The sequence below is a fragment of the Acromyrmex echinatior genome, chromosome 3, assembly GCF_024713525.1.
Source record: "Acromyrmex echinatior isolate Ae372 chromosome 3, ASM2471352v2, whole genome shotgun sequence".
Taxonomy (NCBI): Eukaryota; Metazoa; Arthropoda; class Insecta; order Hymenoptera; family Formicidae; genus Acromyrmex; species Acromyrmex echinatior.
In genome coordinates this window covers 11,950,982-11,968,395 of record NC_141854.1, presented here as the reverse complement: position 1 = coordinate 11,968,395, position 17,414 = coordinate 11,950,982, and the positions used below count along the sequence as shown (strand labels likewise).

At 28.4% G+C, this 17,414-nt stretch overlaps 1 protein-coding gene across 5 annotated transcripts; it reads right to left on the bottom strand.

Annotated features, from left to right (window-relative positions):
• Positions 1-2,307: 2,307 nt before the first annotated feature.
• On the bottom strand, positions 2,308-17,165 carry LOC105150046 (transformer homolog). 5 transcript variants are annotated; one of them, XM_011062848.2, is made up of 10 exons: positions 16,653-17,165; positions 14,134-14,479; positions 13,204-13,388; positions 6,647-6,757; positions 5,988-6,087; positions 5,848-5,910; positions 5,422-5,535; positions 4,295-4,502; positions 4,025-4,190; positions 2,308-3,291 (listed from the first exon to the last, which is right to left on the bottom strand). In XM_011062848.2, exons 2-10 carry the CDS (start codon positions 14,475-14,477, stop codon positions 3,275-3,277), a joined length of 1,308 nt encoding a protein of 435 aa, XP_011061150.1. In that variant the 5' UTR covers positions 14,478-14,479; positions 16,653-17,165; the 3' UTR covers positions 2,308-3,274. The 5 variants fall into 5 exon arrangements, with proteins under 5 accessions (XP_011061150.1, XP_011061151.1, XP_087260825.1 ...); XM_011062849.2 differs by lacking the exon at positions 13,204-13,388 and adding an exon at positions 11,955-12,001 and having other exon boundaries at positions 16,653-17,164; XM_087404699.1 differs by lacking the exons at positions 13,204-13,388; positions 14,134-14,479; positions 16,653-17,165 and adding exons at positions 11,955-12,001; positions 12,279-12,573.
• Positions 17,166-17,414: the final 249 nt, after the last annotated feature.

Sequence of the window (17,414 nt, the reverse complement as noted above, 5' to 3'; positions counted from 1 at the left end):
TGTAACTAGCTTAACGAGCGCTTTGAGTAAGTAGGAGCGATGGTTGGAGGAAGGAACATGTTGAAGCATGAGACGCGATAAGTGATCAGTCACAAACGATATCCAATGAAAGCTCTGGGGATCGATTCTATATCTTGAAACGAGATGAAAATTATAAAAATGAACGAATTTACTAGAATACTAATAATTTCATTGGTCAACACTTAGTAAATTTGCTCATTTGTAATTTTTATCTTGTTTCAAGATACAGAATCGATCTCTTATTTTGCTCACGTGACGAAACAAAGCAGAGCACTCATTGGGCGCATTCAGCGGACTCAACAGTTGAATGAGTGCTTGCCGTTATTGGTATATTTTTTTAATTCATCCAATCAGAATTTTAGATCTAAAAGAATATATCAATGACAGCAAGAGCTTACTCAACTGTTGTGTCTGCCGAATGCGCTCTTTGGATATCGCTTGTTGCTCATCGCTCATCGCGTTCAGTATGTAATAGGCATGAGTATGGTGGAATTAGATAAGATGAATTATTACACATAATAGCAGAATTCGACCAATTAGAAATGGTACTAATTTTCAGTGTACTTATTTGCAGAACTTAACAGATCTCCCCACTTTCAACCCAATGCGTAGGAATGGTTCATCTTACTTCTTACATGAGCATGAGTACAGATTGTAATATTGTGACAATTATACAACTATTACGCAGTTGAGTTTAAATTTCTTTAGTGCTAATAAATAACTTAATTTTTTTAAGATTATGATATTACTGTTACAAGAAAGAATGTGTAATTAAAAGAATTAAATTATTTATTAACACTGAAAATATATGTAAATTAATTTGCTATTGTTCCAAAATAGAGTTGCAAGCTATATGAAATTCAGTGGAGTCAAATCGAGCTTCGACCTCGTGATTGGTCAATTCCTTGAGGCTCAGATTTCAAGTCCCTTTAAACGCCGCCATTTTCAAATACTTTCGATGTGATAGTGAATCTGTGAATTGGTGTGAGCAACTGTTCCAGAAGGTGGTGTAGAAGGCTCGAACGCGAAATCGGACTATCAACTGTCAACCATAATGGAATTGTGCTATTTCCGATCGGTACCCGGCACCCGGTAATGGCGTCCTTCCGATCTTATGTCTTAATTCTTACTAAAGGAACTTTAACTGAATGAAACGAATAAGTCGTAGGTTAACGCATAATGATTTGTCATATCTATTCTACAATAGAGTCGTAGGTCGTAAGCCGTAAAAAATTGGCCAATCACAATTAAATGTGAGAAGAATAATCGACTAGGATTGGTTAATTTCTTACGGCTTACCGTTTACAATTTTGTTATAAAAAAAGCCCACATCTACAACTACGATCTGACTCAGTTACAGTCGCTTTGTGCTTAGGTCCTTGAATCCTTATCAGACTACCGACTCTGTAAGCCGACCCGACTGCCAACTCTGACTGCCGACCAATAATGGACCAATCACAATAAGACTGATTCAATGTGAGTCAGTAGTCTGACAGGCTTTAGCCCTAATCTAATAAACGTGTAATAAGAAATTATGTGTAATAGAGTCCTTTATGTATAGGACTCTAATGTATATGTGCGTGTATGTGTATGTATGTAGTAAGAAATCAACTTAATCATATTCGAATTATTGGGTCATCTAAAAAGTATTCGCGGTACTTTGTCACTAGATATATGACCATTAACACACGTCTAGTGACAAAAAACCGCGGATACTTTTTAGATGACCCAATACATAGCAACATCTACTTTTCAAGACTGGGGATAATAAATCGATATTTGGTTCATATAATCATGCTACATGTAATACGATAGTGTAGTTGCTATGTAAAAAAAGTGGATGTTATCATGTAGTTTACATCCATTTTTGCAGTTACAAGTTTTAGGCCATCATGTTCTCTCTCAGGTTTCTCTCGGTTTTGACACATATGTGCAATCTCATTTGTTTAACAATAATGTTAAAATTTGTAATATTTTTATATTTTAATAGTTTTTATTAATATATCATTGTTATTTTAACTTCAATCTGTGATTTTTTAATAGTAATCATTTGTGAATACTTAAAAACTGTGCGTATAAAAGAGATCCCCCGTAATTGGTTGACAAGTCATGTCCTCCACCCTTTGCCGCCATTATGCGCAATGGCTCACTTTATTTCTTTTCACCATGATATAAATGACATTGCAATAACTTCCTATGCTCTATGTTATCTCGTCTATTGGTGCTACAAAGTCTATTGGTATTACAAAGATGGATATTTTTAAATAAAATATGGATAAATTTGAATCTATTGAAATCTTCTATATGTAACATCTCAATTTTATTTACAGAATGCATAGTAGGTACTAATTATAAATTCCTGCATGAAATATAAGAATAGGAAATTTTTGCAATAACGTGAATCCAGATATGATAAAGTTACATTATCCTTTTCTTAGTAGTGTTAAGAAGATACCTAATCTTAGTGTTCACCGTATTTGGATAAACGGTATTGCAAAACTCTCTAATATGTATATCTATATACAATGTGCTTCTATAATAATATTTCATATTATATAGAAAATTTTATATATAAATTATATGCTTTATATTATTATATATTATTTTACATTATTATTATATTATAATTATATTTCATATAATATATAAACTTTATGTGAAACTACATAAAACCACAGCTCTGTTTATGTTGCTTGCATCTTTTGCATATTTATGTCAACCTTTATCTTTTTAAGTGCCAAAATTCTTGGGAATTTCAAACAACGCAAACAGACCTATGAATAAATTATTCAATCCAAGCAGTATAATATTCATTCTAAAGCCTTATGTTCCCGATGCTAGAAATTGCTCCGAGATCTCAGACGAAGAAGGAATTAAAAAATCACATTCGAACAATTCGATCAATTGATCAATGCAATTGTCCAACTCTTTTTCGATTTGAGATCTCCGAACAATTTTTGGCATCGTGGATATATAAGTAACACAGCAGCGCTTGTAAAGCGTTAAAAAAAAGCGAATGTATGCGATTTTTTTAGCGATTTGTTAACGCTTTGTAAGCGCTGTGTGCTACTTGGGATAGCTTTCTAATACAGTAAAATCTTAAATGTATAGCTAAGATAGTAACAAATATCTGAAAAATCCATTATTATTATCCAATAGGTCCTCACAAATATATAGCAAATATTAAAATATATTACATATTGATATTGTCTTCATAAAATGTTCTCGATAATGTATAAAGATATCCACCATTTCAAAATGGTCCGTATCCTGAAATTTTATCACACATATGCATGTTAAAATATGAATATGTAGAGAAGCTTCAATTACACATATAACATGTATAATTATATATTATATAAAATACTGTGTATATGTATATATATACAGGGTTGGCCATATTCGACGGAAAGATCTGGGCAACACTGTAACTTTTGACAGAGATGTTAGATCGAGTAACGACGTTTCCCATGATTGAAAAAAAAAAACATCTTTCCGTCGAATATGGCCAACCCTGTGTGTGTGTGTGTGTGTGTGTGTGTGTGTGTGTGTGTGTGTGTGTGTGTGTGTGTGTGTGTGTGTGTGTGCGTGTGCGTGTGCGTGTGTGTGTGTGTGTGTGCGCGCGTGCGTGTGTGTGTGTATAAACATAAATATTCTCGAGTGGCTTGTCGCTTGGTGCGATTGACTCGCGATTTATAGATCTGAATTCAATCCCACTTGCGCTCACATATACGATTTTTCATGTTTAAAGAGCCAAAAATTGTTTCATATGATGATTAAAAGATCTTTGATCACCAGTGCCGTTCGAATCCGGCATTAGATTCTATATATCAGTGGAAATACGTGTACATTCCCCAGGCTGAAATATTAGGCTAACGACCTCCTAATACCAGAAAAAAAATTCATACGGAAACTTCATAAGAGGTATGTCCTGTCTCGCCTTGGGATGTTGCGTCGAATGAATAATGAATAATGAATATATGTATTATATATATTTACTTACTTGGATTTGGAGGTGGATGTCCCAATCTGTATATATCTGGAGGAAATCTTGGTGGAAATGGTCTAACTTGTGCCATTAAAGTAGGATGTCTGCCTCTTCCCATAGGAGGAATTTGTCCTCTTAATGGAACCATAGGGCCTACTACGATAGGTCTCGGAGGAAAACTCTAGCAGAGATATATATATATATATATATTCACAAGAAAGTTTAACAAAGTTTAGGAACATTCATTAAAAGATGGTCAAGATTATATACATGTATCTTACTTACACCATAATAGATAGGTACAGGTATTGGCGATTCGATATAACGTGGCGTTATATCTCTTCGTTCCCTGGACCTATCTCTAGTTTTAGTTCTCTCTCTATTCCTATCTCTTTCTCTGTTTCTCTCCCTATCTCTATCTCTTCTTTCATAAGAACGTTCATTCGATCTTTCACGATATCTGTCGCGATAAGATCTCTCTTCAATAAATGGCCTGTAATAATAATTGCAATAATAGTAATTAACAAATTACTATTCACAATTCTATTCAACAACGATTTGTCGCTCTGTGTTCCTAAACCCAGATAATATTTATGTTGTATAAGATACCTAAAAGATGTCTTTTAGATGTCTTACGTCTAGATGCAATCTAATAGCGTATTCGACCCGAGCGAATTTGCACCAATCTAGGTTGAATTAATAATGTTATATGCTCTCCTATTGGTAGAATATGTAACGTCAATCAATAGTAAAACATTATTCAACCCAAATGGGAGCAAATTCGCTTGAATCGAAAACGCTATAAAAGACGTCTACTATTAGATATCTTATGCAGTATGCACGTTATCTAGGAATTTAGTGCCAGTATTGAAAATCCATAATTTACCTTACGTGCACTATAGATTTTCAATTGGTGGCGCAACATCGCAAAGCAGAATCAGATCTATTTCTCATGAGGTTTTTTTCATATCAATAGATTTTTTTCCGGAATTAGGTTGTTAGTCTAAATTTAATCTCCAGACTTTATACATGCATGCATTGATATTATATGGGACCTAAAGATTAATACCGGATTCGAACGGCACTGATGATCAAAGATCTTTTAAGAATTAGATGGAGCCTTTTTCGGCTCCTTAAACACGAAAAATCACGTATATGAGCAGATGGAATTAAATCCAGATCTACAAATCGCGAGTCAACCGCACCGAGCGGCAGGCCACTCGACACCTCATAGATTTTCAGTACTAGCAGTAAATTTTAGAACACAGCCTTTGTCGTACGTTTTACAAATCAATTAAGTCTGGTAGTATCAAAATATAACAAGTTATAATAGACTAAAAATTTAAATGTTTAACATAATAATAATATTTATTTATTTAAAATAAATCTATATTAATGATTAGATTCTATACCTGGAATGTGAGTTACGTTCTCTAGAATGCGATCGATTATTATCATGCTTATTTGCGCCATCTCTTTCGGTATATTTCTCTTTATATTCTCTGCGTTTCTCTAAATCGCTTCTCCTAAAATAAAGTAACAGAATGTATTTTTCAGATAAAACAGTAAGGGAGCGTTTATATTGGCCATAATCATATGATATTGCCGTAATCTGTAAGAATTGACTTATCACGGTTTAGTTTTCCTTCTCATTCGATAGTAAGAAGGGAATACTCGGAGGTGATTGGTTAATTTTTATAAATTATGGCATATGATTACGGCCAGTATAAACGCTCCCTTACTTGTTTTTTATTATACGTAATACTTGTTTGTATGTACCCTTCTATATTTCAAAAATAAACTTTCTTTATCTCAATAAATAAATAAATAAAATTTACCCATCATCTTTACGAGTATCACATTTTTCTGTCTTATCCTGATGTTTCAAATCCACGCGATGACTATAATCATAAGAAAATAAATTAAAGAGTGTTTAATGGAATATTTTCATAACGAGTAAAGTTTTCATAAAACGAACCTGGATTGATAGGAAGATGGATATCCAGAATAGACACGATTCCTAATAGGACTCAAGGATAAAGAACGTTTCCTCAAAGAACGTGACTTGATTGTCAAGGCTGTATAATATTATAGTGTTAAAATATGTACATTTTTTTAAATACCATGTTTTGTAATATTTATTATTGAGCCTCAAAATCAGGAACTAAAACTTTCACAATTATGGAAAAATAACATAACCATGTGATTTATCGTCTTCAAACACGCGATCTTTAAATTACCTAATTCGACAATTACAATTATAAATATGGCTTCCCATTTCAGAAGTATTACAATCTCGATATTTTCATCTTATTTTTAACCATGAAATGTGTCATAAATTTTAAAGAATTGATCAAATGTTAATAATTATACGATTGTATAATATTTTATTATAAATGTGTGTGTGTGTGTGTGTGTGTATATATATATATATATATATATATATATTACATCATCTATATGTATATAATCTCAAGTATATTATACTTTTTATTTATATTAAATTTTTCTTGTTCAAAAAATTTCAAATACTTCGAAAAAAAATCAAATGCAACTTTCAGTATTCATCATATTATTTCAGTTAATTCTTCAATGTAAAAACTAATAATAGATAACAATTATTTGTGCAATACATACCCGATTGTTCTTTATCTATGGCTACAACTGTGCGTCGTTCTTCTATTTCGTTAGTCTTGTTTATAACCTTTTTAAATTCTTCCCTATCGAATATTGGTTTACATCCCTCTCCTATATAATTTATTCCATTATTTAATGATGAAATTCTAATATATAAACACATATATACATGTATATGTGTATGTATGTGTATATATAAATATATATATATATATATATATATATATATATATATATATATATACACATACACGTATATATGTGTGAGTGTGTGTAATGAATAAATGAATGAAGGAGACATTCAGATAATTATGATTTATCTTTCTCATCTATCTAATTTAAATTTCTTATATTGTCTTCGCTTTAAATTTGTTTTATTTGTTACTGACCATTGTAGCAACATTGCTATTGACATCGTCTTGTAAGTAACAAAAATATTAAAATAAGAATTACTTTAAAAACTAAGTTCTGTTTTCGCTAGATTTATGTATTAGGTGTTGGAATTAATTCGTAGCGTTTTTAATGAAAGAATGTTATTTATTTCACATGAGCATTAAAAAATACATTAATGAAAGTACTTCCCATCACTTGTAAAACGCTACGAATTAATTCCAACACCTAATATTAAATACAATATAATATTTTACAATCTCTAAACAAAGTAATCTAAATATAATAAATATAGAAAGACTTGAATACAAACTTTGATAAAAAAGTTGCATAAGCTTTAGATGATGTAATATTCGCAATAAATCGTTAAAACTTTAAGAAGAATAAAATCTTTTTCCCTTATTAATGTTATAAATTATTTTATAATTACGTATAAATTAGCACTTAAATAAAAAATAAAAAATTACATTAACAAAATTATTGTGATTATTGTATATTAAATATTATAATTTTGATGATTTTCAAATATGCTGACACACACACACACACACACACACACATGCATGCACGCATACAATATATGTATAAAACTAAAATGTATCATGTGCATTTTGCATTTATATATCATTCTTTTTAAATATAAAATTAACATTCATACTTTAATGTAATAGGTAATATTTTGCTAATAGTATTTGATTGCTAAAATTAATTATTTTGTAAATATACAAAAAAATAAAAACTTTAAGAATACTTTTTTACGTAATGATTCACTAGCTTCTTTAAAATTTGATTAAAACTTTGTAATTTGTCATATATTATTTAGCTTAACTACAGAAAAATGATGTAACAGATAGTAAAATCTTGTGCGAAGAATAGTAACAACATCCACAATAACTAGAGAACCATTTTCCAACGAAAAAATGTATCACTCTTCTAAGGACATTTCATATCTTCCGTTGTTGACGATATTAAAATAATTTACAATAATATAATTAATATTTGATTGATTCCTTAAAATTTATAATTTTTAATAATTAAGCAAGAATTTAAAATGAAAAAGGAAAAATGTAACAGATAGTAAAATCTTGCGCGAAGAATAGTCGAACAATATCCGTAATAACTAGGAAACCATCTTCCAACGAAAAAATGTACCACTCTTCTAAGGACATTTCATCATCTTCTGTTGTTGACGATATTGAAATAATTTACAGTCGTATAATTAATATTTGATCGATTTCTTAAAATTATGTTTTAATAATTCAGCAAGAATTAAAAAAAATTGTATTATTTATTAATTCAATATATAACTTTTACATAGCATATTTCATACTTTTTTAATCTTTATTATATTAGGTGTTGGAATTAATTCGTAGCGTTTTACAAGTGATGGGAAGTACTTTCATTAATGTATTTTTTAATGCTCATGTGAAATAAATAACATTCTTTCATTAAAAAACGCTACGAATTAATTCCAACACCTAATAATATTATCTTTTTATTTCTATGAATGTTTGTTCAGTGATTATATTTTAACTTTTTCAGAAATTTCATTAAAATTGTTAAAAAATGCGGGATAACTGAATAAACAATGTAGAAAAAAATTCTGAAAAGTAAATATCATATGATTGCAAAAATTATAATTTAAATTTTTACATTTATAGAAATAAATTGTCTTCAAAGGATACAAAATTTTTATTTGTATTAATTATATTAATGTAACAAAAAACATAATAAATATTAAAATTACAATATCCATATTACGTGCATTCCTTGTGTATTTAATTAATCTTGATGTTAGAAACAAATTATTAAAAAAACTTCCATACCTATTTCTTCTCTTATGATGCACAATTTTATTACATCTTCATTGCAGACATTTTTCGACCACATCTTGTGTTATTAATATACTAACATTCTATAAAGCAAAATTTTACAATATATATAAATATATGTAGTTTATGGAAGTATACAAGGTGTTTGGAAAATAATGATAAATCATTCGCATGGGGGCAGAATGGACTATACTGAGAAGAAAAATCCTTTACCATTTTGCAATTTTCGTAATAGTTAACAAGATATGATTGTTAAAAGTTGCCGAAAATTGGCTTTTAATAATTTTTTACTCAAATACTACCAACTTTATAAAAAAAATTGCAAGAGACGAAAATTGTTTTTCTTCTCTACGAATTTTTTCAGAATTTTTTATCAACTTTTTAGTACTGCATTTTCTCATTTTTACCAACATGAGGAAATAGGGTATTAAAAAATTCTGAAAAAATTTTTAAAAAATTCTTAGAGCTCTATGAGAAGAAAATAAACAATTTTTGTCTCTTACAGTTTTTCTGTAAAGTTGACAGTTTTGAATAAAAAATTATTAAAGAAATTTTCGGCAATTTTTAGCCATTAATATCTTGTTAACTATTTCGAAAATTAAAAAATGGTAGAGGACTTTTCTTTTCAGTTTAATTCATTCTGCCCTTATGTGAAAGATTCATCATTTATTTTCTCTGTATATGTATGCACATGTATACTTCCGAAACTAATTGCTAAAAGTCAATCACATACATTTTTTCATATCTCCATTATTAAATATTTAATTTATAATTATATTGAAAAATAATTGAATAACAGAAAGTATTCATTTCATAAAAACATAAAAGTAAAATTCCCGAAATTTTCCATTATTCCACATACTTATAATAAAAATTATTTTTAAAATTTTTATACATTCAAAACTATCTTAAAAGCATTACATAAATTTCACTTTTATCATATTAAGCTTTAATTTTAAAATTGCTTTAAAGAGCAGATTTTTTTCCATATTTTTCTTATTTTTAAATATGATTCTGAACAAAAAAATTAACTTTATCTTCATTGTAGGCTTTCTTTAATCATTTTCGTATCCCTTTTATAATATTAATACAATATCTTCCGTGAAAGAAAATATCTTCCATGAGAATATTTGTCAAACAGAGTATCTTCCTCCATCTTACAATTTAATCATGAGTAATAATAAATTCAAATTGATTAAATAAAAAAATATTGTATAAACTGATTATTGAAACAACAATATTACATTATACTACAATAATGGAAATTACTATTTTTTAAATTTTTCGCATATGTAAAAAATCCACTTAAAAATTGTATAAATTACCTCTATATCAAATAAATTTTAAAAACAAGTAATTAAAAAGATTTTCCTGTTCTTACATATCTATTTCTATATACCTTATCTTCATTGTAGGTTGTCTTCCGTCATCTTTTTATCTCTTTTATAGCACTAATATAATATCTTCCGTGAAGGAAAATATTTTCCATTAGGATATTCGTTCAAATCGCAGTATCTTTGAGCATCTTACAATTTAATCGTAAGTAATAATAAATTCAAATTAAAAAAAAATTGTATAAACTGATTATTGAAACAACAATATTATGTTATGCTATAATGAAAATTACTTTTTAAAATTTTTTTAATATATAAAAAAATTCACTTAAAAATTGTATAAATTATCTTATTATATTGAATCAATTTAAAAATAAATTACTAAAAAGTTTCCTGTTTCTATGTATACCTAATCTTATATACCTACATACTTTTTTTATTCTTCCTTCGTTGTAATGAATCACGAAAAGTTTAATCTTATCTTCGTTGTGGCAGACTTGAATCATTTACCCTCCAAAATTTGTATAATTATATTTTCTGTGAAGTAATATTTTTTAATTAATGTATGAATTGTTTTATAGTAATTAAAAAATACGTAATCATTTTTAACATATTTACAAATTTACAATTTTTTATGTAGGAATGCACGTAATATAATATGTATGAATTATATAATTCTCGAATTATGTAATTTATTTCAATGAGAAACAACGTTTTAAGTTTAATGAAATTTTATACAAACAGAAGTAAATAAGGCGTAATTAAATGTTAGCATAAATAAATAATGCTTAATTAAATGTATCAATTAAAAAAATAAACATATAACTTAGAAATCTAAATAAAATTAATTATCGCGCGCACGTGTTAAAGCAAATGCTATATTTGAAATTCAACTATTTAACTCTTGAGCAAGAGTATAAAATATGCAATAAATTATTTGGATATTGTTTGAATATTATTTGTTTATTAAACATACTTTTTGATATGCAAAATAACATTACTTCAGGAAAATATTTTATGAAAATATTCCTGCAATATATACCCTATACCTCTTGTGAAAAAAAGTTGGTCAAAAATAATGGATAAAATACTCTTTCTGTGTTCAAAAATTTCTTGAATTAAATTTGCAATGTTCATCATTATTACGAGTATTTCTCTTGCTTGTCATCTTCATGATGTTCATTATCGATTTTTTTATAGGAAATTCTTCATAGATGCAAAGGAATAAACCTATCGATGCATCTTGCTCTCTACTTACATATCATAACTTTTGTGCTATATTGATACAATAGACACATTATTAGTATTGCATCCGTAACACAATTCTTCATTTACTGCAGCGCTAAATAATAATTTTACGCAAAAAATAAGAATTTTTGGGAATAAAGATTTTAAAGAAATTAATAATTTATCCTCTCTTCTTTTGACGATCACATCTTCAGGATTAAGTATATCTCTTCATAATTCGGTCTTTTTACATTTCACTCATTTTCCGATTGCTCAAAGTCGAAACCGGGTTTACTTCTTGTACGTTTGCCCGTGATACGCATGCATATGGTTGTACAGACATACGAGACCTATAATTTAACGCCGGTTCCGAATGGCAGTGTTAAAAGGTTTGTTCTCGGCAATAGATATTCTTGGTGGTTTGCTAGACTACCGAAGAGGAGCTCTCTCTCTCTCTACAAGCGCGTGAAAATTTCTTAAAACTATCAGGGATCGAACTCCAATCCCTTAGGAAGGTAGACTTACGCGCTGTCCTCCATACGCTCGTGCTCGATCTTTTTACAGGAATAATCCTACAAAAACAATGTTTTAAGTTAAATAGAATTTTGTACAAAACATAAGTAAATAAGGTTTAATTAAATGTAGCTTTAGTATAAGTAAATAACGTTTAATTAAATATTTCAATTAAAAAAATGAACATATAGCTTAAAAATCTAAATAAAATTAATTATCGTTAAAACAAATATTATACTTGAAATGTGCATTAAGCAAGCCTCTTGCTGCAAGAGTATCAAATATGCAATAAATTATTTAGATACTGTTTGAATATTTAATTATAGTTAAACATACTTCTCGATCTGCGACATAATATCCCTTCAGAAAAAAAAACATTCTAAGTTCCTGCATAAATATATATTTTACACTTCTTGTGAAAAAAATCACAGGTTGAAAATAATGGATAAAATACTCTTCCTGTGTTGAAAAATTTCTTGAATAAGATTGAATCAGATTGAATCAGATTTGCTATGTTCATCATTATTACAAGTATTTCTCTTGCTTGTCGTCTTCAGGGAGTTCATTATCGATTTTTTTAGATATTAGGTGTTGGAATTAATTCGTAGCGTTTTTTAATGAAAGAATGTTATTTATTTCACATGAGCATTAAAAAATACATTAATGAAAGTACTTTTAAAACTTATAAATACTTTGTAAAACGCTACGAATTAATTCCAACACCTAATAGTAAATTCTTCATAGATGTAAAGAATAAATCTATCGGTACATTTAATGCTAATATATCAAACCTTTTGTGCTATTGATATAATAGAGATACATCATTATTATTGTAGATACAGTCAATTTTTAATCTGTAACACAATTCTTCATTTACTGCAGAGCTATTATAGTAAATTCTTCATAGATGTAAAGAATAAATCTATCGGTACATTTAATGCTAATATATCAAACCTTTTGTGCTATTGATATAATAGAGATACATCATTATTATTGTAGATACAGTCAATTTTTAATCTGTAACACAATTCTTCATTTACTGCAGAGCTATTAGGTGTTGGAATTAATTCGTAGCGTTTTTTAATGAAAGAATGTTATTTATTTCACATGAGCATTAAAAAATACATTAATGAAAGTACTTTTAAAACTTATAAATACTTTGTAAAACGCTACGAATTAATTCCAACACCTAATAAATAATAATTTTTTGTAAAAATAAGAATTTTAGAAAATCATAAAGATAGAGAAATTAACAGTTTACCCTCTCTTCTTTTGACGATCACATCTTCAGGATTAAGTATATCTCTTTCTAATTCGGTAACAGGTCCTTTTATAGGAATATTTCTATGAATATCAACTTTAATTCGACGTAGTTCCGAAGTATCAATCTGTGCATTCTGAGGACCTCTAAATAAAGGTACTGTTCCACTTGTAGACCCATCTAATCTAAAGAGAATTTGATAATATGTTAAATTAATTATTATACTGTTAAAATAACCAGGATTAGATTTTTAAGCTATATGTTAATTTTTTTAATTGAAATATTTAATTAAACGTTATTTACTTATACTAAAGCTACATTTAATTAAACCTTATTTACTTATGTTTTGTATAAAATTCTATAAACTTAAAACATTGTTTCTGTAGGAAACATATTCCTGTAAAAAGATCGAGCACGAGCGTAGCATGGAGGGCAGCGCGTAAGTCTACCTTCCTAAGGGACTGAAGTTCGATCCCTTTTTTCAGGAAAATAATTCTATTCTGGATATATCCTTTTAAAAAAATTTTTTTTTGCTCTTGTTTAAAAAAAACATTTTCACTTTTCTATTTTTTCAATAAAATGTTATGTCTTTTTTACTATTTAATTATTTAAAAAATAATTAAATAAATATCATTACTGTCGTCTGTGTCACTGTGTCACTGTTTATGTGATAAGTAACCAATAATGGCCAAATCTTCAATAAACGATGTAATAACACTGCTCTAATATATAAATTCATTTTAACTATTATGTAAGTAATATTCTCTAAAAATAATTTGTTTTATACTAATTATCTTTTTTACTTTTTTAATTCATTTCATTGAAATTCTTTCTGGATATATTTTCAAGTCATCTTATTTTTATCAAGTACAAATAAATGTTTGGACCATAATAAAGATACAAGTAATTGTGTATATATCGTACACTCACTTTTCATGGAGGGTACCAGATTTAGAAGCAGTTGATGTAGATCTACCTCTGTATCGAACATGCGAGGGAGATTCACTACTACTTTTACTTTGACTGTGACGCGGGGATTTTTCCTCAGCATATTTTAAAGCTTGTGCACGTTTCCTTTCATATTCTAAAATTTTTTGCTGCTTCAATTTTTCATGTTGTCTCTCTCGCTCTTGCTGGCGTTGCCATTCTCGTCTGCGCCTTTGCTTCTCTTCTTCGGTTCTTGAACGTAAAATTGCTAAAGTATTGTGATCTTCGTTACGTGTTGATCTTGACTCCTCACCGCTCCGGAAAGTTGTCGATCGCATAGGATTCATTGCTGTAAATATAAAACAAAATAAATTCACCACTAAAATATATCAATTAAAAATTAGATTAACAGAAGTTCAATATTAACAGCTAACATAGAAAATCATTTCTTATTATTTCTTTTATTGTGATTAATAACAAAGCACATTTTGTGGTTCAATTTAAAATCATATTATTAAACATTTTTATATTTATTATATATATATATAGAGTATAAATTCTTTTACAAAAGTCAAAAATAATTTGAATGTTTACAACAATTTAAAATAAACAATATCGTCTGGGAAAATATTACATTTTATTATGAGACAATCTTTATTGTGAATGTAACATTAATGATTTTTCAAATAATAGTTCTACTAGATTTTTTAAATACATATGAAGTTATATAGAAAATATATTGTGATTTGATATTTGCATAGTGCTTTGTGAACATGTGTAAAAAAATTCCTTTAGAAGTAAATAATACATTTAAAAATCAGTAGTTGCATTGAAATTTCTTTAGATAAACTTCTTCCACACTTACACTAACAATATATGTACACAAAAGTCAACTACTTATATGTTTAATATATAAAAATATAAAGTAATGATAATATTGATAACAATTTACCACATTTATTCTCTTTTCATTTTATCATACATTTGGCATAAAAGATTTAACATCTTTTAAAATATAATAAAATGAACTACAAGCCTAGCTGAATGTTTGTTGCTAATAATTCTATTTAATATTTAAAATTAAGACAAAACATTTTCGACCCGTTATTGAATCATTCTTAATGTGACGAAAATTACAGTGTAATATAGTAAATTGTTTTACGTCCGTTTTTTACAATTCTTTCTTACGCATCGTGTTGGTCAATCAGTGTAGCGATGCGGCGTTGTCCATTTAAAAAAAAAACCGATATAGGTGTTTTCAACATTTGTAGATACTTATATTCGCTTGTTATATTTTTTTTCTTGATTATTATTGTGCCGATTACGTGAATGTAATTTCTATCAGTAATAATAGAGAGAAATGTTAGAATTTTGAAGCTAAATATATAATTAATTAAAAGTCTGTGTGATAATATCGGTATCTAATAAAATAATATAATACTTGGATATGAAAGTCCGCAATTACATCGTTAATAAGGAAATTTTTTAGCTGGTATACTTAAGTGTCATTTTTGTTGTTGGAATGAGAAAATGAGAAAGCAATTTTTGACAAAGGAAGGAGAAATAGTAATAGGAGGGGACATTAACGAGTGAAGACATTATGATGAGGATAATGGCTGAATTAACATAAGATATCCATCGGAAAATGATTTCGTGTCATTCTGTTTATTTAATCCTTGTGTCTGTTTCTTTAGAAAGAACCATCTCAGATATTATTTTCTTGTTATATGATGGTTCTCTGTCCAATATTTTTACTTCTTTCCAGTTAAAATCATGGTTTGACATTGGACGATTGGAAATTACTTACTTTTTAGTGATCTTTTATTTTCTTTTCTATCACTTTTTTTCTGAATTAACAATTTTTATTTCTCTTTGAATATTAATGAATACAAAATTTAAACTTGTAGTATCATACTGTTATACTTGTGGCATACAATATTTTTTTTTGTAGGATTGCTTGCATATTGCTATGCTGAAAATTGTACAGTCTGATGTTGCTAGCAGTCTATCTGCTAGACTTTCATGATACCAGATATTATTTTTTCTGCATAATTTTTCATCTCTTGTGAATTTCTTATTGTCCGCGCGAATGTAAACTTAGTACATAATTTTAAACTTAAATGCAAATGTAAATTCAAATGTTGTCAATTTTTTTTGTTAAATAATATGCTTGCTTATGAGTTTATGTGATATATTGTTAGGTTCCTTTATTTCTTTATTTTCAATATAATGCTTTGTTATAATCTAACTACTGGCTGGTTTTATAACAGCAGTTTTGCTGATACCTTGCCATTTGCTGTATGTATATGCATTGCAATAAAAAATGAAATGGAATTTTATGTTGTCTCATTGTGAGAACCAATTAAGACTGCGTTCCATCAATATTGAAGATCTGTGGCGCATATAACGTAAAACTATAGGTTTTGCAGCGAATGTAATATATTGACAGGAATTGAATGTTTTTCTGGGGATGTTTTCGTACATTTTTTTTTAGCTAGTTTATAAGAAAAAAAAATACTCACCACTATAACTTCACGAGCAAGTAGAAAATAGATTCCGGCCAGAACGTAGCTACGATATAAATCTTCGCACAGCGATTGCAGAAAACTTATTTTGTTTTGTGGAGCAATAATTAATCAATTCCGAAAAATTCGCCAATTGAAATCGTAAATTACAAGAGCTGCCCAGGATTTTTCGATCAAATGCAAATTGTTAAGTAATTTTACAGTATTTAGATCTTGCGTATTCTAAGACAAACCAATCCAGAATCAAACTATAATTTATACAACTGTGTAAAAGATAATAGATTCGAATATTTAAAAGTCCAAAACAGTCGTAATTCTGGATATTAATTCATTATTAATACTAATATTTTATATAGAGTATATAATAATAGTTAAATATAAAGGATTAATATTTTGTTAGAATTCTCACATAACAACAATTCACAAGTTCTTTATATTCTAACCGACAATGACTGACAATGACTGACCGATTATCAAGGCTCATGGCTACACCCTATAGTCCAATTTACATCGGTAGGCTAAAGCGGAGAGCACAGACTCTTGCATAACGCATAACATATGAGGCATAAAAAATTGAACCAATCAGAGTTCTTTATTTTATGAAAAGGAAGATCTTCGATTGATAGAATTTCTTATAATTGCTTTTGCACATTAGATGCTTGTCGCGCGGCAACATGTAATGCGGTAGCCAATAAGCTTACAGCTCCTAATGTGTTCATTGGTTAAATGCGTCCCATTTTGCCGTGCGACGTTTCCGCG

Coding starts and splice junctions, on each gene's coding strand:
- LOC105150046 (XM_011062848.2), bottom strand. CDS start 14,477: ATGAATCCTATGCGATCGACAACTTTCCGGAGCGGTGAGGAGTCAAGA. Junction 5,911..5,987: donor CCATCTTCCTATCAATCCAG/GTTCGTTTTATG, acceptor TTATGATTATAG/TCATCGCGTGGATTTGAAAC. Junction 4,191..4,294: donor CTGTACCTATCTATTATGGT/GTAAGTAAGATA, acceptor TATCTCTGCTAG/AGTTTTCCTCCGAGACCTAT.